Source organism: Magnusiomyces paraingens, assembly GCF_902498895.1.
Source record: "Magnusiomyces paraingens strain CBS 517.90 genome assembly, contig: contig3, whole genome shotgun sequence".
NCBI classification, from domain to species: Eukaryota; Fungi; Ascomycota; class Dipodascomycetes; order Dipodascales; family Dipodascaceae; genus Magnusiomyces; species Magnusiomyces paraingens.
In genome coordinates this window covers 3,063,313-3,086,447 of record NW_022474069.1, presented here as the reverse complement: position 1 = coordinate 3,086,447, position 23,135 = coordinate 3,063,313, and the positions used below count along the sequence as shown (strand labels likewise).

The following is a 23,135-nucleotide window of genomic DNA, read 5'->3' as shown; positions in this document are numbered from 1 at the left end:
GCAATTATTGTTGGTTGATTAGAAATGAGAAATGAGAAATTAGAAATTAGAAATTAGACATTAGACATTAGACATTAGAGATAGAGAGGGGAATAAAATATATTAGAAATGATTATTCAAGATTAGTAATATATAACAAATATTTACATCATTTTTAAATTTTTATTTTATTTTTATTTTATTTTATTTTTTTTTTTGTTCAAAGAAAAACATCCTGCCCAATTGCATTTCGGCTTAAACATTGGCTGTTAATAATAGCAAATAAAAAAAAAATTATAAAAATATAAATATAAAAAAATAAAAATAAAAAAAAAATGGATTCTACAATTCAAATTGGTAAGATTTTACTACACTCTAAACCCAACAATTGTCCCAATCTCTAATTAATTTGCCTAGAAAACCTCCCTGAAGATTTACCAACCGATGCATTGTACTCACTGTTTTTGCCATTTGGTCCCATTGCCTCTGTAGCTGCGACTGAAAAACCAGCAGGAGCAGCAGGAGCAGCAGGAGCAGCAGGAGCAGCAGGAGCAGCAGGAGCAGCAGGAGCAGCATCTACAGTAAGGTCTATTCCACACACATACTCAGCTACCAAGGCCACGATAGTATACGAGGCTCGAGAAGATGCAGCAGCTGCAGCAGACAACATGGATGGAGCAGAAGTTCGTGGACGAGCATTGCGGGTGCGAGTTGGTGGTGGGCCTGTTGGGACAGTGATTGACACGAAACGTAGTTTATGGAATCAGGGGGAATAAGAAAATAGATCAAGAAAAGAAGAAGAAAAAAAAAGGAAAGGAAAGAAAAGAAAAGATCAGGTATATGCTGGCATTAATAAACAATAAATGGTTTAATTTTGTATTCATTAGAACTAGAGGATAGGATTTTTTTTTTTTCGACGAAAAGATTTCTTTTAAATCATGTCGGATGTTTTTTTAATTAATATTAGAGGGTTTTCATTTGGCAATTGGGATTAGAAAGAAAAAAAATAAACAAAAAGATGATTGAAATTATAGCTGGCAATAATGGGGGTTTCTTTTCGATTAAAGGTTTAATTTTTTTTTCTTTTTTATAATTTTTTGAAATAAAATTGATGCTTTTTTTTTAATTTTGTTTATTGAAAATCCTTTAGTGACCCTCGGACTCACCCTCACCCTCATCGTGAGCAGACTTGCCAGTACGGGACAGTCTCAGGTCACCAAAGGCAAGCTTGCGGTAGAAGCTGTAGGAGGCACCAACAACAACCAAGCCGCAAGCAACGAGGAGGGGGTAGACTTCAACAGGGATGGCACTTTCCTTCTTGCCGGCCTTCTATAGAGTATTGTTAGTATAAAAGATTTTATTTATTTTTAAAATAGAAATAATAATAATAATAATAATAATTAAGTGTCAAGAGAAATGAATAGATTACATGTGATTGGATGATATTAGGTTATGGGGTATAAATATAAGTCCATGAGAATCAAGTTGAAGAGTTGGCTGATAATGAAAAGGAATTGCAAGGACAAAATAAATATAAAAAGATAAAAAGATAAAAAAACAGAGAAGTACTTACGGCAGCAGAGGACATAAGAGCACGAGTGGGGATCATTGTGATTGTTTGTTTTGGAGGGGTTTGGAGGGTTTTGGGTGGTTGTGGTGATGTGGAAGGGAAGGGGGGGAAAAAAAAAATAAAATAAAAAGTGAGAGAAAAGAGAGAGAGAGGGAGTTTTTTTTTAATTAATTAATTAATTTAATTTAATTTAATTTAATTTAATTCAATTTATTTATTTTAATTTAATTTAATTCAATTTTAATTTATTTTTAAGTGTATTTATTATAGAGAATAAGATTTGTGTTTGTAGGTACACACACACACACACACACACACACAGTTATTTTATTTATATTTTAATAAATATCACTTTGATAATAAAATAATAATAATAACTGTCCAATCAGCCACCGTTAAAAGATTTGTGCGTTTATGTATTTGTGTATTTGTGTGTGGCCTTATTTTTTTTTTATTTTTTTATTTTTTTATTTTTTATTTTTTTAAATTGAAGGGAGAGGCAACCAAGTAAGTCCACAACAACAGTCAGACCACATTATAATGATCATAGTAATTATGACTAATAATTATTATGACTAATGATTACGAGCAAACCACGTCAGCGTTGCCCAAATTAATACAACAGCCCCAAATAACCCGGCTATCGGAAGTGCAGCCGCAACCGCAGGAGAAATAGACCCCCAGCGCCAACTCAAGGTGCAACAACACCAGTTGCACAAAAACAAGTTGCGCCTTTTTTGGCGATTCCCTTGACGCCTATTGCCACTCATATAATAATAATAATAATGATTATGATTATGATGACGCTGCTTCCGGGAATTGTAGTACCGACTACCGGAGCGTTTCGAGAGTCCCGTGGCTCTTCGGATTCGGGTAAATGAATTTAGCAGAGTGTTTTTGTGTGTCATGAGATCTAACTGTTCTTCTTCATCATAACTATAATTATCTTCTTCATCATAACTATAATTATCTTCTTCATCTTCATCTTCATCTTCATCTTCATCTTCTTCCTGAGTATTACTACTACTACTACTACTACTAAAATCTTCTTGGTCCATCTCGAAAAATACCCGATCCACAAGTCCCACCAGATCCTTTGACATATTGTAATCACAAACCACCCATTTCCATTCACCATCTATTGCTATCATACCTCCCAACACTTCACGGACTTGTTTTCTGATTTTCCCCTTTTCTTCTTCTTTTTCCTCTCCTCCTCCCCCTCCTCCTATTCTAACCCACCTTTTTGGAGGCTTCCCTGCAGCCTCTACTTGAAGCACACATTCGACTGCAGCCTCGTACTCTTTGCACGTGCCCCTAGCATTTATCCCAATTGCTGTTATACTTTCGACAAAGCGAGTACATGTGGATTCAACATTATTATCATTATTATTATTATTATTATTATTATTATTATTATTATTATTATTATTATTATTATTATTATTATTATTATTATTATTATTATTATTATTATTATTATTATTATTATTATTATTATTATTAGTAGTATCATTATCATAATAATCATTACCATCACATGTGTCTGAATCTGCTGCACTACCATTCCCAGGTGTTTTTGTCTTGTTTTCCATTCTTAATGGTGTTGCTGTCACATTGAAATTGAGAGCTGCCAATTGCTGGGCAACTGTTTTTATGAGCACACGAGTATTATTTCTGTAGGCTCTTAAATCTGCTGCCAAAGTTTGACCAGTTTTATTTTCTGTACCTTCTCCTCCACCCTTCATTCCACGTAGAAGTCTAGCTCTAGTTATGTTACATTGGACTTGAGTGTTGGTCAAAGCTGTAATGTTGTTATTGATATGGACAAGGTGACAAGCCAATTTTTGTTGTAGTGTTGTTGTTGCTATTGTAGTTTTAGGATAAGCATTTTTTGTATTTTTGCTTTCCAACACAGCAAGTTCAATGCCGTGCTGTTGTTCTTTTATCTCGACATGAAGTTTTGTAGTCTCTTGGCAGCTGGATAAGTCCGATTTAGTTGTCATGAATATGAATATTTTTTTTTATTTATTTTAAATAGATAAAAAATAAAGAAAAAAAAAGATGAAGAAATAAAATAAAGAAATAAAATGATTCATTTTTTTTTTTAAAAAATTCTGAATTATTATTAAAATGAACTATTCATGCTATTTAAATTTATCTATATATATATATATATATAAAGAAATGAATTCTCTTTTTTTTTTTGGATTAAAGATGCTTGTTTGTAGACTGATCAATATTAACCTGAATTTTGATTTTTTTTTATTTTTTTTTTCTTATAGTGAAATAAATAAAAATATAAACAATAGGGGGGAGGCTTCTTTTTTTTTTTTTTTTTTTTTTTTTTTTTTTTTTTTTTTTTCTTTTTAAAGTACATCTTTAAAAAAGAGTTAAAAATAAAGTTGTTTTTGTGATTTATTTATTAACAACAATAGAATAATAAATAAATAATTATCACATGGCTTATTATTATTATTATTATTCTATATACAAAAAAAAAACGTTTTGTTTTTTTTTAAATAATTTTTTTTTATAAATTTTTAGTTTTAAAAAATTTAAAAAAAATTTAAATTTTATTTCGCCAATTGCCGCTATTCTGGCGTGCTTGAATAAGCCATTTTTATTGGGAAAAATATATATATATATATATATAAAATATAAAAAAAAAATAAAGAGCCAATAATTTTTTTTTTTTTTAAGATTTAGATTTAGATTTAGATTTTTTTTATTTTCGACATTATCAACATTATCAACATTATCAGTATATATTTCTTATTCTTTCATCATTCAATTCAATCAATTACGTCTCTTTTTATAAAACAAAAAAAAAAGCCACCGTTCATTTTTTTTTAATTTATTTTTATCTTCGTTACTTCCTTTTAAGTAGAACCATAAAAAAAAGAATTCAATAATAAATCAATTATTTTTTAAAGAAAAAAAAAAGAAATAAAAAAAAATTTCTTCTTTTTTGCCAACCTTTTTCTACTTCTTTTGGGTTATCGCCGCCCAATCGATAGTCGTCGATAACACGCCCCGCGTGCACTGAGAAATTAAAAATAAAATTAAAAATAAAATAAAAATAAATAAATAAAATTGCCAAAATCTTTTTCTTTATTTCTTTTACCTTTAATGGGGGGAGCGACTGCGCAACTTGCTACTATTACTATTACTATTTTACCTGTTACTACTAAAAAAAAAAAAAAAAAAAAAAAAAAAAACGACCGCTTGAAGTTTCCCCCCAAAAGTCATGTGACTAAATGTGCTCCCAACTGAGTAAGTGCCATCTTGTACTTTGATCTTAATATGGGCTGGACAAAAAAAAAAATTAATATAAATACCCATAAAATATCCTCTTAAAAAATCTCTTTTTTTATTATTATTATTCTTTCTTTTTATCTCTTTTATCATTATATCATATCTATTCTTTATCTTTTAAAATCCTTATATCCCTTCCCCTTTTTCTATTTACACAAATCAATCAATACCAATCAACCAATCAACCAATCAACCAATCAATCAATTAAAAATGGTTCTCACAGGTAGAGGTGGCTTCGGAAACTTTTCCTCCAGTTCAAGTGCTCAATCCCCAGTTTTGGAGCCCTCCCAACCTCCTCCCGTTCAATCCTTTAAGTCAGCATCCCAGCCTGTTTCTACTGGCCGTGGTGGTTACGGTAACACTATCCCCATCTCCAAGATTTCAACATTGACTCCTAACGAGTACCTAGCTGAACTCCAGCGTTCAGTCGATGCCACCCCAGCAACAGTTTCTGTTGGCAGAGGAGGATCCGGCAATATCCGCCCACCAACTGATACAACAGAGGGAAGACATACTAATGCTTCCATCTCTCCTATTCTGGCTCCCGGATCTTCTCCTAGACATGCTCCAGCATCATCACCTCTTGTTCCTGTCCAGTCCAATTCGTCCCACCTATCAACGTCCAGCTTGAAGCCTTTGGATGGTTAAAATGCTGGTTGAACGGCTGGTATTTTTTTTTTCTATGGTTAATGACGTTAAGGGGAAAGAAAAAAAAATTAAAAAATTTTTTGTGCTTTTTGTTGTTACATTTTTTTATTATTATTATTTTGGTGTATTTTAAAGTTTTAAACGTTAAAAAATGGGGATTTTTTTTTTTTCAATAAATTTAATAATATTAATATTATAAATAAATGAACTTATTTCTTGGTAACATTATTTACAAGAAGGTATCTTATAATTATCAACAATAACATTTACAATAACTTAAGTCATAAGCCATAATACAGTACCATTACAAGATACTTTGGAACCCCACCAACCACCCTCGGATTGGACTTTAAGTGCTAAATAGTTTAGTATAAAAATGAAATCAAGGTCTTGATTCCAAAAAACCAGCTATGAAACGATTTTAGTATTAATTAAAAATTGGAATTCTACAAACTATTTTTTTTTCCTTTCTTTCTTATCAAATTTCTATTTATAATTTACTAATCAGTGATGCTCTAATGCAATATGTACCCAATATACACATGCTAATAATTAATAAATATTTAAGACACTATCATCAACTTTGGCCAAAATAACATCAAAAGAATACCATCGTCTGTAATCACCGGGCCAGTTTCCATATTTAACAAAGCCTTCTTTGCTCGGACTAACTTTGCGCCCTGTTCATTAAAACTCAAAGTGATTTTTAGCCCCACATTGTCAAACATTTTTCTCAATATATATATATATATATAACCATCTGACTTTCTCCACATTTCCACCCCTCTCATCAACTATCAATTAACAACCAGTTAACAATCAATCTAACATGTCAATCTATACCCTCTTCCTTACAGCTATTGCTGCACCCTTCATCATCGTCTTACTCCTCTTTCTAATCCCCCTTTATCAGGACCTTTCCTACCGCTTTCTGGTCTGGCGTCAAGGATCCCATGTGGGAAGCCCGCCTACCTTTTACTCATTGCCATTTGGCATCCCGTTTTTTGCCAGAATCCTTAAACACTCCTTTAAAGAAAAAACTCTGATGCCACTCTTCGAAACACTTTGGCGCCATCACAAGGCTGCAACGTTTAGACAGCAGGTATTTGGCCAATTTGACATTTGGACTATAGACCCAGAAAACATTAAAACAGTTCTATCAACAAACTTCAAGGACTACGAGTTTGGAAACAGAAACGGGGCATTTGCTCCTCTTCTAGGTGATGGAATCTTTACTCTGGATGGACAAGGCTGGAAACACTCAAGAGCAATGCTCCGACCTCAATTTACAAGACAGCAGATTGCCCAGCTTGACTCCATAGAGCGCAATGTGACTACTCTTATTTCTATCCTCAAGGAATCTCCAGGTCAAGTCAGAGACATCCAGGCTCTATTTTTCCAGTTAACAATTGATACTGCCACTGAGTTTCTTTTTGGAGAAAGCGTACAGACGTTATCAGGTGGGAACCCTAAGATTGCTCATGCACTAGAATTTGGTAAGGCTTTCAACGCCGCACAAGCCGTTCTTGCCAAACGCATTAGACTTAATTCTTTCTACAATGCACTCAACCCTAGGGAATTCCAAGATTGGTGCAAAACATGTAAGTCTTTCACCGAATCCTATGTTCAGATGGCTTTAGATAAAAAACAACAAGAAAAGGATCAGGATCATTCTTACATCTTTTTGACTGAACTTGCCAAGGAAACAAACGACCCAAAGGTACTTCGCGACCAAGCTCTCAACATTTTGCTTGCAGGACGAGACACAACCGCATCTCTTCTTGCTTGGATCTTCTATAACCTAGCCATCCACCCCAAAGTCTTTGCACGCTTGCGTAAGGAGATCCTTGACCAGTTTGGCACATCTCCTTCCACTCTTTCATTTGAATCCCTCAAGCAATGTACATACTTACGCTACGTCATCAACGAAACACTCCGATTGTATCCTCTAGTTCCTGCCAATGGGCGTTGCGCTATTCGTGACACGTACCTGCCACACGGTGGAGTAAATCCCACTGATCCGCACAACTATATTGGCTCCAAGCCCGTTTTCGTTCCCAAGGGGATGGTTGTTGGGTACTTTGTGTACGTGTTGCATCGCGACCCACATTTCTGGGGGGCTGATGCCGACGAATTCCGTCCCGAACGCTGGGCCGAGCACCGTGAAAATGTGCACCCTTGGGATTACTTGCCTTTCAATGGAGGACCTCGGATCTGCTTGGGCCAGCAGTTTGCGCTGACAGAGGCAGGGTATGTTACAGTAAGACTGTTGCAAGAGTTTAGCGAGATTCGAGGCGGTGACGCGCTACCTGTGCCGCCCAAGTCCGAGACCCAGTTGACAATGAGTGTTTATGGCGGGGTCCCCGTGGCTTTGGTTTAGGTATGTGGTGGTAAATTCCTCTTCAAGTAACCAATTACGTGTTGCTGCCTGTCTGATTTTGGTTTGAAAGGATATATATATGAATTTGCAAGTAAGTCTAGGAAGAGTAAAAGGAGTTTAGTATGAACCGTAAGTGTCACTATTTTTATAGATTAGATTAGGACTGAGTTTTTATATGGAAATAAGTTGAGCTAAAAGTAACAGAAAAATTAAATTATTACGGAAACACGGTAAACCCAATTTTGAAATTTTTGTGTTCTTTTGTTGATGTTGTGTTATCTGTTAAAGAGATGAGAGGTGAAAGTACGAGTTGTTGACGTTAGCAAAACGAATTTTGACGTCACGTCTTCTTTACGTAAAGATGTATTCGAAATCTCTTTAATCTTAATGTTGAGATGAAAGAGAAAACTTGGGAAAAAATTGAAAGTCACACGGAAAACAAAAAATTGGAAATTAGCGTAGGTTTTGTAAGTTAATATTAAACCATGATGTAATAAGGGTTGTAACATTTTTTAAAGCCATCCATGAAAGGGTTTTCTTTTATTAAAGAAAAGGGTTTGCGTATTTTTAGGAGACACCAAGTTTCATGATGATGTTTGGTCTTTCATGAAAGACCAAACATCATAAAAAATAACAACCATAATGTTAATAGTTATGGATGAAAGTGATTATAGTGACTTCTATACTCATTTTAACATAGTCAGCAAAGTATTTTGCTTAACTTCTCAGGATTTGGCGAGTTACAAAGGTTACAAAATCACTGACAATTACTGAAATTTAACAAGGATCTTTTCTTTGAGAAAACTATGTTTCTAACCGTTATTTTTTATATTAGAAAACATTTTGTAAAAATGCTTTAAAAAATAAAATAATTCAGTATAAAGTAATACTATATTTAATTTTAAAAAATATTTTCAATCAATGTCTTAATTTATAAAATAAAGCAATCCTAAAAACTGCTTCATTTTATATTATAAGGCATAGGGGAATAATGGTTTTATTTAATCTGAAAAGCCTTCCAGAATAATGTTTTCTATACTTTGTGAAGGCACTACATAATACTGCTTTCTATACTATTGGAAAGCACTACAGAATACTGTTTTCTTTACGTTTATAAAAATTTTATTTTTTTAATAAATTTAATATAATTTAATTTTCTATTAAATATTACGTAATAGCTATGATAAATTACAAAATAATACAAAAATTCAACCAGGCACATTAAATATGGGTTAGGGTTCCCGATGATCGTGAAAAAACCCCGTTGACATTTCAATCTGGAAAGATTTTGTATCGATGATTCCATGTTTGAAAAAAACGCTGATGATCTTCAGTATTATGAGTGCAAGATCTGTTTCCACTTGAGTGTCTTGAGTGTCTTGAGCATTTTGAGCATCTTGAGCATCTTGAGCATCTTGAGCATCTTGAGCATCTTGAGCATCTTGAGCATCTTGAGCATCTTGAGCATCTTGAGCATCTTGAGCATCTTGAGCATCTTGAGCATCTTGAGCGTCTTGAGCGTCTTCTGGAAATAAATCAATAGCACTAAATGTTGTCTTCACTAGTATTAAACTATCTAAGACATTCTTTGAAAATTAGTAGGTAAAAGTTCAACTGATCAAAACACTCACGTTTGCTTCAATGATAATAATCTTTTCAGTGAGGGGTTTTTTTTCGGAGAAAGTTAAACAACCTGAAAGCTGATTTAATGTTAGTCAAAATATTGAACTGTTATATTAAAAAAAAAAAAGGTCATATTGAAGATACATTGTCTGTTATCTTACTTCATAATAAATGTGGGACATTTTGTGTAGGTAGTCAATAGAAAAATTCTTGTAAAAAATAAGAATAAAAGAGGTTGAAGTTAGGGGAGGTTTGTGGTATATTTATACTTAAAAATATAATTATATTTTTATTTTGAAGGTGCGAAAATCATAGATATCAGCAAAAAAAGAGGGGAAAAAATTAAAAATTAATTCTTTCCCCTCTTTTTTTTTTCTGAAATCTATCGCAAGTACCTTATAAAGTACTTTTAATTAGATACGTAGATAAGGTTACCTTATCAAGGTATAATACCTTATATCCTGAATTTAAAAATTTATGCAAAAATATGATTATTTGTGCTGACTGCAGCACAAAGGTCCAGCTGGACCTTAAAATTTTTTCTCATGAATATGATAATTTTACAGTTAGAAAGACCAGCGTTGGAGAAAATATGAGGCCTTCTATTTTTTCAATTAAATATAATCTTTGAATAATTAGTCGTAGCATGTTTTTGGTTATAATGAAATTCATTTTTCAAAAACCTTTATTTATATTTGTGAAGAAGCTTATCACCCCGCTTTTTAAAAAATTATAAAAGTCGCGTAATACGGTTTTCTCAAAGATATATATATGTTATATATAACGATATCGATATCAATATCAATATCACAATATTAATAAAAAGATTTCTTTGATTCTCATTTTTTTTTATTTATTCCCCATAAAAACTAAAAAACAACTTCTCTACCATCATCGAACCTTTTACTGTATCCATCATGACTCCAGCTACCAGATCTCAAGTTAAATCAAATCCAGTACTTGACAATGACTTATTAGTTACACAACTCAAAGCTGTTAAGCGCAAGCCTAGAACAAAAAGTTCTAAAACCGATCCACCAAAAACAAAAAAAAAAAAAAAAGATACTTTAAGTGATAAAGATTCAGTTTTTCAAACAAACTCCAAATCTGTTGATTCAGTTGAAAGTTCTTCATCCATGGGCACTACGCCACCCTTTTCTTCTTTATTCATACCTTCTCCTTCAACTCCAGTCTCCAATTCTGCTTCAAAAAAAATATTAATTGAAAAACCCCAACTTCCTTTCTCATCCAATGTGTTACTACTTTCTTCAGGTAATGATAACACAGGCAACTACCCAACACCATCCAGTAACAAAAACAAGCTCAAGACCTCAACTCCTTCCAATAGTCACGCAGATCCAAATTTCCTAAAAGCTGAACATACTACACCTTTACCAACCAAGCGATATGAATACTATGAATGTCAAGTCAAAGTAAAACAGGAGAAAGGTGCCAATGCCTCTACAAATGAAAATTCTACTATCGAATGTTTTGATAATGATAATGATAATGATAATGATAATGATAATGATAATGATAATGATAATGATAATGATAATGATAATGATAATGATAATTGTCATTATAATAATTATGATTCTGATTCTGATGTCAATGCTGATGTCAATGCTGATGCCAATGCTGATGTCAATGCTGACAAAATAGATCCCTCGATCACGTCAAATATCCCCCAGTTTCTCAACAAATCACCGAAAAAAACTGTTTTCATTGAAACTCACATGGGTACACCTTTTCTTTCGGAACTCTCTGTACGCGACATAGTAGATATTGTAGACATTAAGCTTAAAAACTTCAGCATTTTATGGGTGTTTGCTGCATGTGTTGTTATTGAAAAAAAAAAAAAAAAGAGCAATCTTGAATTGTTTTTCAATAAAAAGAGTATCATATCATCTGAAACCAATCATTCATATTTGTATTTTTTCCCCTCTTTAAACCATACAAATGATGAGTTCAAGAACTATCTTGAAACGAAGTTTGAGCAATCCTCTTGGCTCAAATCTTTTCGGGCAGGAAATGCTCAACAAGAATTTGGATTGTTTCTTCCAATTAATTACCATGATCACTGGTCTCTTGTTTTTGTTTTTTGCAGTCCATCTGGTAATTGTTTTCAAGTTTTTGTCCATGATTCGGTTCATTTATTCAAAGACGACTTTTTTAAATTTTCGTCCCAAAAAACTCAGTTTTTTGATTTAGACGTCTTCTTATCAAACATTGACATACTTCGAAGCAAGATATTTAAGGAGAATGAAAATATTACTGAAACTCATGTTATCTCACAACATTTTTCTTTTGGAGATTTGAAGTTTGTACCGCTACACTTACAAAAGGACAGCGACAGTTGTGGCATTCAAATGGCCTTGAATGCTCAACGCATATGCTCAGCTTATCTATCATCATCTGGTGTATTAAATTGGCTAAAATCTGAACCTTCAGTACAACAGCTTTATGGTCAAGATTTACGTGTTTTTCGTCGTGAGCTTGTCTATGAGATAAATATGGAAGACTTTCCTGTTAATCCGTCTGGGAGAAGAAGAAGAAGGAGAACATCCAATCTTGACTATTCTGAGAATTTGACTTTATCTAATGAGTTTACTCAAGATTTTTTAAATACATATAACGAAGCTATTGCAGCTCTTTTTGTTGAAAGAAATGTTCTTTTATTTTATGATCAACTGAACCATCAAAAAATAGGAACAAGGAAAAGAGATATTTATGACAATCTGGAAGAATTGCCTGATAATTTTGAATGCTTTTATTGGGCCGATCGATTCAAATTTCAAACGTTATTAGTTAACTTTGATTTTTTCATGCTTTTTCCTAATCTTTCAAAACGTTTTCAGCAGGGAAAACGTGACGAATTATCCATGTGGAGAAAAATTGTGGTAAAACATCTTCATATTCCTTCTTACTTATGGACTTACAAATTTGTTCAAAATCCCAATAAACAGTCTTACCTTGCAATGTATGATCATTGTTTCAGCTTAATGTCAGATAAACTTTTTTCACAATTTTTAGGAAAAGTTGATGGCGTACAAAACTATGATCCTATGTTGATTAAAGAACTACTGATTTCTCTTCCTAGAGGATTTTCTGACAGAAGAATTTCCAATGAAGGACTACGTTATCAACGTCAGCTTAAAATCGAAAACGAAGATTGTTTAGTAACAAGGCGTGGAGTGACTGAAGACAATGTAATGCGAAAAATAACTAAGGGAAAGCCAGATACTTTAATTATTAAACCAGAAGAGATTTTACCAGAGCTAAAAAAAATTACTCTACTAGGAATGAAGAAAGATGCCACAGATACATGGAATAACCGTATTTCTTCAGATTTCAACAAAAAGTATTATTATATTTCTAAAGAGCTTGTACGTTATATCTTTTTGAACAGAAGTAACCATAAATAGAATCAAAATATTGTTTAGGTAGCTAATTTTTTTCTAATCAATTATTTTTATTAAAAGAAATCAAATATATTATATAATTTATAAATTTAAGACTTTCCTTTTATTATCAATATTTAAAAAAAATGTCATTAATGAAATTTTTATATATAAACATTTTTTTAGTCCGGAAAATCTTCCATCCCCAAAAATTTTTTACTCCTCCACTCCTAAAAACTTTTCACTGCTAATTTTTTTAGGGGCAACATACATTAAAAAAATGAATTATGAATATAAGCAAAGGGAAAAGGCTCGGAAGAAGGTTTTCACAAGAAAAAAAGGTCTAATTAGCTCAGAAATAAGTTAGTATTATGAATTTCTAATTTTTTAATTTAATCTAATATTTTATGTAAAGAAATTTGGTTGTGTATTGATTTGGTCGATCCGCCAAAAGAACATTATTCTTTGAAAGAAGTTTTATTGAACGCTTGCGATGACCCTCATTATTCCTCTGTTTGTGTCAACAAATGGCGGAATATATATACACCAAAGATGCTTTTGGAGCTTTGTGGCAAAGATTTTTTAAGTCCTTTGCAGGTTGAAGTTATGGACCAGTCAATCAGATTATTTATTGCTAACCAAACTGCAATTTTTGATCACATAAATACCTGGCTCTGCAGTCCAAATCATACCGCTGAATACCGTAAAAAAATGGGTCTTCAAAACAGACATTGGCCTTTGAGTGACATTGAAAGGGCAAAAATTTTATTTGCTCTTTTAAAAGCCGCAGGTGAGCCATATGTTGGGTTTGAAAAGCGTGTTTTCTATAAAGATCTTGGAATTTATGAACCAGCAAAAATATTAGAATATTATTCTGAGCGATACAAAGTTAATAAAAATCGGATTACAAACATCAGTACACGATTGTTGACAACAAACGGCAAAAGTAATCAATTTTGTCATGGTTTTCAAACTGATGAAGAATGGAGAATTGATCAACTGAAGATGTGGGCTGCTAAAATTAAGGAAGGCTTACAACATGATCCTACTTTATTGATCGAAAGGCGAGAAGTGGCCAAAAAGCTGTTGAATTTTTCTGGAGATCAATCTGTCTTAGAATTAACTCGTCCAACTGATGTTTTTTTTGGAGCAGTGATTAAAAAACCCCACACACCAGAGGAGCTAGAAAAACGTAAAATGGCTACGATGTACTACACCATACTGGCAAATCTGGGTCCTGAAAATATTGAAATATCTTTTTCATCAATAGAAGAATCCGTTTATGGCTCTAAGGAAAAGTATTTTGACTCTACTGAGCATATTCGAAGTAAGTGAATTAGTCTTCAATGAATTTATAGTTATTAACATTAAATTTATAGGTTCAATTAACAAATTATTGGGGGAAAGAACTGATGGAGTTGAACCGACTTTTACAACTGACAGCCTTAATTTTTCTATTGAGGAAGAATTTCACCTTGACGATGATGAATCCAATGGCACTGACATTGACCTTAGTCTTAACAATAATATTAATAACGATGAAGATTGCTTGAGCGAAATTTTTGATAAAAACTTTTGTTTAAAAGAAGACGCAGTTGGTATCATTGAAAAGATTTCGGCTAATCACCAATCAACATTTTTGGAAAAAAACGATCCACAGGATATGGAAACAACAAAGTCAAGCGTCTGCGATACAGACAAATCTCATACTTTTGAACCCAAAACTTTTTCTGAAGATGAAGTTTCTGAGCTTTTGTCTTCAGTTGTTAAGATGATTCTTCTTCGTTCTAATAAGGCTTCTGATATTGGAAGGCTTCCAGCTAACAAAATTAAGAAAAGATATGCCAATGATTTTTGGACTAGAGAACCCCAGTTAAGAACTCTCCGCAAAGGTTTTCTTCAATACATCAAGGACGAAAAAAAATTGCAGGCACGTTTTTCTGTTCTTAATAATCTTTGTCTTATGTTTGAGTGTAATGAAAGTTTATCATTCAAACAAGCTTCTAAATTTATTTTAAGACTTTCAAAAGCTCATGGTCAATCTAGAACTTTTACTAAGGAGGTTCTGAGCAAGATAGAAAAAATTTGTTATTTGACTTTCCATACTGGAAAACTTGACCCAAAATCTAAGCCAGTTCTTGCTTTTACTAGAGATCCAAAAACGGCAAAAAAAGCAGGAATTCTGTCTAAAAAGAATAGTGCACTTAAAGGATGTCCCCGTGCAACACCTGGAGAAAATCTAAAAGAGTTGTTTCCTAATGCAAAATTTATTGATTTTCCCAATGTCAAAATGATACGTCGTGGTGACTGGACTACAGGTGATGAGGTTGTTTATTTTTGCGCAAATAGATGTATGGCTTTTACTGGTGCATACTATGATTTGGCTGAATGTATTCAGTGTGGCCATCCGCGTGATCCAATGTATCGATTTTATTATTTTTCACCTCGTGAAAAAGTCAGAGACTTTTTTGAAAATAAGATTTTGGCTAGGATAATGAAAGATGCACATAAGCGACAAAGTACTGACGGTTCAATAGAGGATTTTTTTGATGGAAAGCTTTATAAACTTCTTTCACAAAAAAAAATTCAAAACGCTCAATTAGGTGAAGATTATCAAGAAACTATATCGCTAAAGTATTTTGAAAATGAAACCGATTTAGCATTTATGATCTCATTTGATGGCGTACCTGTGGAGTTTGGAAATAATTCCTACAACATTGTCGTTGCCAGATGCTTAAATTTACCACCGGAAGAGCGCAATAAGCAGTCAAATTCAATAATATTAATGTCTTTTCCTTCTGGTGTTAATCCTATTGCTAAAAAAGAGAAATCCGCCGTAAAGGACTGGGACTCATTTTTTTTCCCTTTCATTAAAGATAGTGCATTAGCCAGTACATTAGGGTACACCGTTCATGATGAGGACGAAGGGATCATGAGAACTGTTAGGCATCATTTTGTTTTATCTAGTACAGATATGCCGGCAAGCTGCGAGTTGTCAGGGTTGTGTGGGCACATATCTGAATCACCTTGCAGATATTGTCTTGATGTAAAAATATCTACACAGTTAGAGCCCACCCCCAATATTGTTCCTCCTCCTACCTTAAGAAAAGGGTCGGCATCCAAGAAAAACTCAAAAATTAAATCAGCTTTCAGAGTCAACAAAAACAAATCTTCAAATCGAGTTAAAGGTTTGGTTTCATATAAAAATCCTACTTTGATTTTGCCTAAAACTCAGACATCTCAGGACTCCAAACCTCGTGATATTAAGTGGTATAATAAGATTTATAGAGAAGTCTTAAATGAGGAAGCAAAAGCTGCCCCAGATCGCAACAAATTCACTAAACAGGGGTTAAGCCGAATTTCAACGATATTCTGTTTAGGGTCAATGGTACCTGATATGTCATTCCCGCCTGATTTCATGCATTTATCGTATGCAAATGTTGGAAGTAAACTTGTAAATACTATTATTTATGGTAAAGACGGCCCTTATAAGTTTAAATCAAAAGCAGAGGATTCTATTGTCAAGTTTATAGAAAGTCTGAATACATTAGACTACTCATTTCTTCAAAGAAAGTTTGATATTGGTGCTATAAAAGAAGGATTTAAAACTTCACATTCAGTGAAGTTTAAAGCAAAGCAAGTCAAACAACTTCTTTCTATTTTGTTTGGAATTGTTATGAAGTCTCAATATGAAATTGAGTGTCTTGAATACCTGGTTCTTGTCACAGAAATGGTGCATCTTTTAAGATTACTTTCCTTGCCAAGATTTTCCGCAAACTTACTGAAAAGGTTAGAACTTGGAATTGATCCTTTTCTTAACTTTTTTGAAAATCTTTATTTAAGAGATATTGAAAATCTAAACTTTTTGACATTGCCTTTGCACACATTGCGGCATATGGCCCAGGTGATTCAAGAAGTTGGTCCAGTTAGAGCGATATGGTGTTTCGCAACTGAAAGATCTTGCGGTATATTGAGAACTCAAATAAAATACGGAAAGGCCCCTCATCTTACTCTTTCCAATCGTTATATTTATCAATCAATACTTAACAGTCTTTCCGGATCAGTATGCGAATTTTCAATTGGTGCCAAGTTGCCTAGGAACCTCAAATCTAAGCCACAAACTGAGCTAGAAATAACAAGGCAAATTGAAGTTACTGAAATGATCATGAAATATCTTGAAAATGATGAGCGAAGTCTGGAAGCTTGTGGTGGATCCCATAATATTAAGGCTAAGTTTTACAAAAGGATCCTTTTTTTTCAAAGAGACCTTTCTGCGTACATTAACAAGTATGCACGGATCAAAAATAAAAACAACTCTTCTAGTCATGTAATGATTGAAGATATTGTTGAAATTGACTCTTTGGGTCCAGGAATTCCCACCAAGTTTGCTGTGGTAAAGGAATTTCAAATTGGTGTTGTGAAGCCTCGCAATTACAAACTGCAATTTTTTGGAAGCAGTGATAATAATAGTGGCTATTCGATTATTGGTTATTATATTGACAATAAAGACTTTGTTCGTGAGCCTTCAAAATTTTTTTCACCACTCTCTCGTGTTATCGAAGTTAGAGATGTTATATGCCCAGTTTGGCCCATTAATGATGGAGAGTTATCGATATTTGTAGATCCATCATTTGTGGAAGAATACAAAAGAAGCGATGGTACAATAGCCAGAATTGAGGAATATGATGATGAGGAGGATTTCAATCATGTTTGTAAGCAGTACACGAATATTTAATTGGTTTAAATATATACTTGAAATTATTTATAAATTTTATACTTGAATTATTTATAAATTTTATACTTGAATTATTTATAAATTTTATTTACTATTTTGAAATGTCTGTGTGGGGGTTTCTAAAGGAAAAGAAAGTCTTCTAAGAAACCGTTTCATTGCATTTGTGAAGTGGAGAATTAAATTACGTTTTCCCAATTTTTAAAAAATATTAAGGAGACTTGTTTAGTTGATATCAAAAAGCTGAAGAGATATTTAGTACTTTCTTAAATATTTGAAATATTTGAAATGGACGTTTTTTTAAACGTTGAGAAAGAAGTGAAATTATCAATTGGACTTTAACCTTGTTTTGGCTTTATTTAATATGATAAAGCAATTCAAAAAATTCTTTTCTTCTAGTTAAGAAAGCAGTGAAGGGAGGAATGTTTTCTATATTATGATAAAGCAATTCAAAAAATTCTTTTCTTTTAGTTAAGAAAGCAGTAAGGTGTGGAATGTTTTCTAAAAATTCAGAAAGCCATATACTTTAATATTATTTTCTGATTATTAATGTCATCCACCAAAATATGTATTTGTTTAAAATTACAAAACCTAAAACGAGAGGGTTTTCTGTCATAAAAACACCAAAACCGGAAGAAAAAGGTAGAGCCAGCTCGTTTTTTTGTTTACCGTGTCACAAAACGTAGAAACCTCTTTCTTGACATTTTTCAAAACAACGACAAATTTCCATTTTATTTAAAAAATTGGAAAAAACAACAATATCGAAAAAACTTCTCAGCTTTCTTAACGTTGCGAAATTTCAGTTTCATTGATAAAATCTGTTTTGTTCAACGTTCACAACAACAACAAAATCCCATTTTATTATCATCAACACAATAGCCACACCATCTTTTTTCTCACTTAAGTTAAATCAACAAAACGTCGAAAAATACTTTTTTTTTCAACATTGACAACCACCACCAAATCCACTTTTCATATCGTCAACAAGACAGCCACAAAACTTATTTCTGAGTGATGCCACACCAATATATGCTTTCTCAACTTTAAAAAGCTACTTCCATTTTATTCTTTTCCAGTGTTCAAAAAAAAAAAAATATTTGCAACTCCAAATGAATTTCCCATGTATCTAAAGGGACTTTTATTATTTGATAAAATTTATTATTAAATTTTTTTTTTTTTCATTACATTTGGTTGTGACGCCAATACTGCCTGAAGAGCCACCAGATATTAATTTAAAGCTTTTCTTTTCAATGATAAGCTTAATTATTTTTTAGTAGACTTGGTACGTCTGCTTTTCTCATCATCAGATTTCTGATTGCCCAATGGCGTCTGAATCTATCTCAAACCCACTTACCAAGGAATACTTTTTATGGACAATGATATTAAAAAGGAGTCTTTCTTGGATTTATTTTCCATCTTAATAAATGGCAAGCCGGTTCAGTAGCAAAGCACTATATTGCCATAAGTGAACTTACTTCTCAAATGTCATTAATCTTATGACGCCGTGAATGTATTGCTAAAGTTATAAACAATAGGTTTTTAGTATCCTTTAAATAAACTTACTCAAAAAAGTACATTTCTTTTCAAGTATTTTTAATAGATTTTTCTGAAATTTTAAGTAGAGAGAGCAACCTGAGAAGTTGCACAAGTTAAATAATAATAAGAAATAAATAATCAAAATCATTATATTTATAATTATACTTGATATAATTACTAAAATAAAAAGGAAATGATCATTTTGGTTTGATGTGCCGTGAGCTTAACTGGTGCAGAAGTTCTAACTCCTTCAGCTTGAGAAAGTAGAGTTTTTCAATATATTTCGCATTGCTGACAAAGCAGTTTAAAAATCTACCCGTTTCAAAAAAAAAAAAATCAAAGAAAAAAGCAAACTTCATGAAAATTATTTTTAGGGAGAATGTAATACATAATTTTCTTTTTTTCTTTTTTTCTTTTTTTCTTTTTTTCTTTTTTTCTTTTTTTCTTTTTTATTTTTATTTTCGTTTTTGTAATAAAATAAATTTTAAATTCAATTGTTAACTCTATCGTACTCAAATAATCGATAGAAGTAGCTTTCTTATTTTATTTTCTACAGTATGGCCTAAAAGGAGGAACTTCCTATATCAAGTAAAACCTCAAATTTATAATCAATTGTTACCATAGGAGGGTTTACTTTGTAGCTAATTTAAAATACCATCAGATAATAAATAAGTCCCACATATGCTCGCTTGTATATATCATTTAAAGCCTTTTGATCCTCACAACTTTTATCATCATTTTGCATATGTAATATGATATGAAAAAAAAAAAAACTATATAAATAGGCAATAATATTCTCTTCACTTTTAATTCTCATTTCTTCTTACACACTTTTCAATCATTTTTTTTATTGTCAAGAAATAAAAGTGATTATCAAACTATAATTAATATTAACTGGTCATAAGTGACAATTACTATGAATTATTAATTAAGCTGGCATAGTAGCTATAACAATCTATTTAAATAACTATGATTTTGATACTTTTGGGATGAAGCGGGACTAGCCTTAAAGTTTGACTTTTTGAGTCTGGCATTTCACTTTCTAATTAAAATTGTTAACTGGGTCATCAACCACGTTTTATTTTTAGTTTTAATAAAAAGTATTTTAATCGATGTTTTCATTCTTGATAGGACAGTCGAGATTTCTTTATATGCAACATTCATAAAATGATAAATTTCATATTGAAAATACACGATTTCCACTTGAAATTTCTTTTTAAATTGTTAAGTAGCTTAATAATCTAGTCTTTATTTAAATCATCATATTACTCAAATATACTATTTTCATCTTTAAGCATTGAGTATAAGGACCTATTCTTGACGTTTGTTGTCGTGAATTATGTGCGATTTTTGTCTGAAGTTGCTTTGCCCGCGGTGAAAAGACAAGCTAAAATCTGCCATCCCAACTTTAGGAACAAAATCTCGGACTCACGAGTTTGGACTTTCCGTTATATAATTGCCTCAATCTTTTAAGTTGTTTAACCATAACACAAAATAGTTAGAAAACCAAATATTGGTAATTTTAATAAATCGGTAAAACGTTGCTTGCATTGATATTATATATAGCGGCTCGATGTTGCAGAAAAGTATGCACGTAATAAAATACTATGCGGTTGAATAAAAATAATTTTTAGATTAAAAAAAAAAAATAACACGAGATTCAATGGTGAGAGGATGTATTCTTTACTCGGACTAATTTTGCGGCTACCTTTTCATTCAAACTCAAAGGGATTTTTAGTCCCATATTGTCAAACATTTTTCTCAATATATATATATATATATATAAAACCATTTTACTTTCTTAACATTTCTACCCCTCTCATCAATTCTCAATTAACAATCAATCTAACATGTCAATCTACATCCTCTTCCTTACAGCTATTGCTGCACCCATAACCATTGTTTTACTTCTCTTTCTAATCCCCCTTTATCAGGACCTTTCCTACCGCTTTCAGGTCTGGCGTCAAAGATCCCATGTGGGAAGCCCGCCTACCTTTTACTCACTGCCCTTTGGCATCCCGGTTTTTACCCGAATCCTTAAGCGCTTATTAAAAGAAAAAACTCTGATGCCATTTTTTGAAACGCTTTGGCACCATCGCAAGGCTGCAACGTTTAGACAGCAGGTATTTGGCCAATTTGGCATTTGGACTATAGACCCAGAAAACATTAAAACAGTTCTATCCACAAATTTCAAGGATTACTCGTTTGGCAATAGAAATGGGGCATTTGCTCCTCTTCTAGGTGATGGAATCTTTACTCTGGATGGACAAGGCTGGAAACACTCAAGAGCAATGCTCCGACCTCAATTTACAAGACAGCAGATTGCCCAGCTTGACTCCATAGAGCGCAATGTGACTACTCTTATTTCTATCCTCAAGGAATCTCCAGGTCAAGTCAGAGACATCCAGGCTCTATTTTTCCAGTTAACAATTGATACTGCCACTGAGTTTCTTTTTGGAGAAAGCGTACAGACGTTATCAGGTGGGAACCCTAAGATTGTTCATGCACTAGAGTTTGGTAAGGCTTTCAACGCTGCACAAGCCGTTCTTGCCAAACGCATTAGACTTAATTCTTTCTACAATGCACTCAACCCTAGGGAATTCCAAGATTGGTGCAAAACATGTAAGTCTTTCATCGAATCCTATGTTCAGATGACTTTAGATAAACAACAGCAGAATAAGAATAAGAATCAAGATCTGAGCCAGGGTCACTCTTACGTTTTTTTGACTGAGCTTGCCAAGGAAACAAATGACCCAAAGGTACTTCGCGACCAAGCTCTCAACATTTTGCTTGCAGGACGAGACACAACCGCATCTCTTCTTGCTTGGATCTTCTATAACCTAGCCATCCACCCCAAAGTCTTTGCACGCTTGCGTAAGGAGATCCTTGACCAGTTTGGCACATCTCCTTCCACTCTTTCATTTGAATCCCTCAAGCAATGTACATACTTACGCTACGTCATCAACGAAACACTCCGACTTTATCCTCTAGTTCCTGTCAATGGGCGTTGCGCTATTCGTGACACGTACCTGCCACATGGTGGAGTAAATCCCGCTGATCCGGACAACTATATTGGCTCTAAGCCCGTTTTCGTTCCCAAGGGGACGGTTGTTGGGTACTTTGTGTACGTGTTGCATCGCGACCCACATTATTGGGGGGCTGATGCCGACGAATTCCGTCCCGAGCGCTGGGCCAAGCACCGTGAAAATGCGCACCCTTGGGATTACTTGCCTTTCAATGGAGGACCTCGGATCTGCTTGGGCCAGCAGTTTGCGCTGACAGAGGCAGGGTATGTAACAGTAAGACTGTTGCAAGAGTTTAGCGAGATTCGAGGCGGTGACACGCTACCTGTGCCGCCTAAGTTGGAATCCCAGTTGACGATGAGTGTTTATGGCGGGGTCCCCGTGGCTTTGGTTTAGGTATGTGGTGGTAAATTCCTCTTCAACTAACCAATTACGTGCGGCTGCCTGTCCGATTTTGGTGTGCAAGAAGTTGAATATGGACTGTAAGTGTCACTATTCCTATAAAATAGATTAGGACTCAGTTTTTATATGGAAATAAGTTGAGTTAAAAGTAATAAAAAAAAAGATAAAAATAAATAAGACACATGCCAGATTGAGTGAAGCAATATGAATTTCTTCCTTATTTTTTCATTGAAAAATGCAAAAGATTTAATTACTTGTTAGGAGTATATAAATAATATATGTCGGAACCTCACCGGGACCGGGCATTATGAGCCGCACTGGAACATTTGGGTATGTATGTGTGTGTGAAATAGAAGCTGGTAGGGGAAAGGTGCACACCTACCTATAATACCAAATTATAGTTTTATTATTCTTTTTTGTCGCGGCTTCTCCTTCCATACTTGTCAACAAATTTAGCGGCTCAAAAATAATAAAAAATAAAAAATAAAAATAAAAAATAAAAATAAAAAAGAAAAAGAA

At 33.2% G+C, this 23,135-nt stretch overlaps 7 protein-coding genes across 7 annotated transcripts; 5 read left to right on the top strand and 2 right to left on the bottom strand.

Moving 5' to 3' along the window:
• Window positions 1-379: 379 nt before the first annotated feature.
• On the bottom strand, window positions 380-1,588 carry SAPINGB_P004262 (uncharacterized protein; the record flags this gene model as incomplete). Its single annotated transcript, XM_031998977.1, has 3 exons — window positions 380-702; window positions 1,146-1,308; window positions 1,553-1,588. 3 exons carry the CDS (start codon window positions 1,586-1,588, stop codon window positions 380-382), a joined length of 522 nt encoding a protein of 173 aa, XP_031854868.1.
• Window positions 1,589-5,078: 3,490 nt separating this feature from the next.
• Window positions 5,079-5,516, top strand: SAPINGB_P004261 (uncharacterized protein; the record flags this gene model as incomplete). Its single annotated transcript, XM_031998976.1, has 1 exon — window positions 5,079-5,516. The coding sequence occupies one exon, from the start codon at window positions 5,079-5,081 to the stop codon at window positions 5,514-5,516; it is 438 nt and encodes a 145-aa protein (XP_031854867.1).
• Window positions 5,517-6,345: 829 nt separating this feature from the next.
• SAPINGB_P004260 (uncharacterized protein) lies at window positions 6,346-7,896 on the top strand (the record flags this gene model as incomplete). The annotated part of the gene is made up of 1 exon (XM_031998975.1): window positions 6,346-7,896. The coding sequence occupies one exon, from the start codon at window positions 6,346-6,348 to the stop codon at window positions 7,894-7,896; it is 1,551 nt and encodes a 516-aa protein (XP_031854866.1).
• Window positions 7,897-9,128: 1,232 nt separating this feature from the next.
• On the bottom strand, window positions 9,129-9,701 carry SAPINGB_P004259 (uncharacterized protein; the record flags this gene model as incomplete). Its single annotated transcript, XM_031998974.1, has 3 exons — window positions 9,129-9,482; window positions 9,528-9,596; window positions 9,681-9,701. 3 exons carry the CDS (start codon window positions 9,699-9,701, stop codon window positions 9,129-9,131), a joined length of 444 nt encoding a protein of 147 aa, XP_031854865.1.
• Window positions 9,702-10,436: 735 nt separating this feature from the next.
• SAPINGB_P004258 (uncharacterized protein) lies at window positions 10,437-12,947 on the top strand (the record flags this gene model as incomplete). Its single annotated transcript, XM_031998973.1, has 1 exon — window positions 10,437-12,947. One exon carries the CDS (start codon window positions 10,437-10,439, stop codon window positions 12,945-12,947), a length of 2,511 nt encoding a protein of 836 aa, XP_031854864.1.
• A 528-nt stretch (window positions 12,948-13,475) lies between these two features.
• Window positions 13,476-17,658, top strand: SAPINGB_P004257 (uncharacterized protein; the record flags this gene model as incomplete). Its single annotated transcript, XM_031998972.1, has 2 exons — window positions 13,476-14,250; window positions 14,303-17,658. The coding sequence occupies 2 exons, from the start codon at window positions 13,476-13,478 to the stop codon at window positions 17,656-17,658; spliced, it is 4,131 nt and encodes a 1,376-aa protein (XP_031854863.1).
• A 3,383-nt stretch (window positions 17,659-21,041) lies between these two features.
• SAPINGB_P004256 (uncharacterized protein) lies at window positions 21,042-22,610 on the top strand (the record flags this gene model as incomplete). The annotated part of the gene is made up of 1 exon (XM_031998971.1): window positions 21,042-22,610. One exon carries the CDS (start codon window positions 21,042-21,044, stop codon window positions 22,608-22,610), a length of 1,569 nt encoding a protein of 522 aa, XP_031854862.1.
• Between the last annotated feature and the right edge of the window lie 525 nt (window positions 22,611-23,135).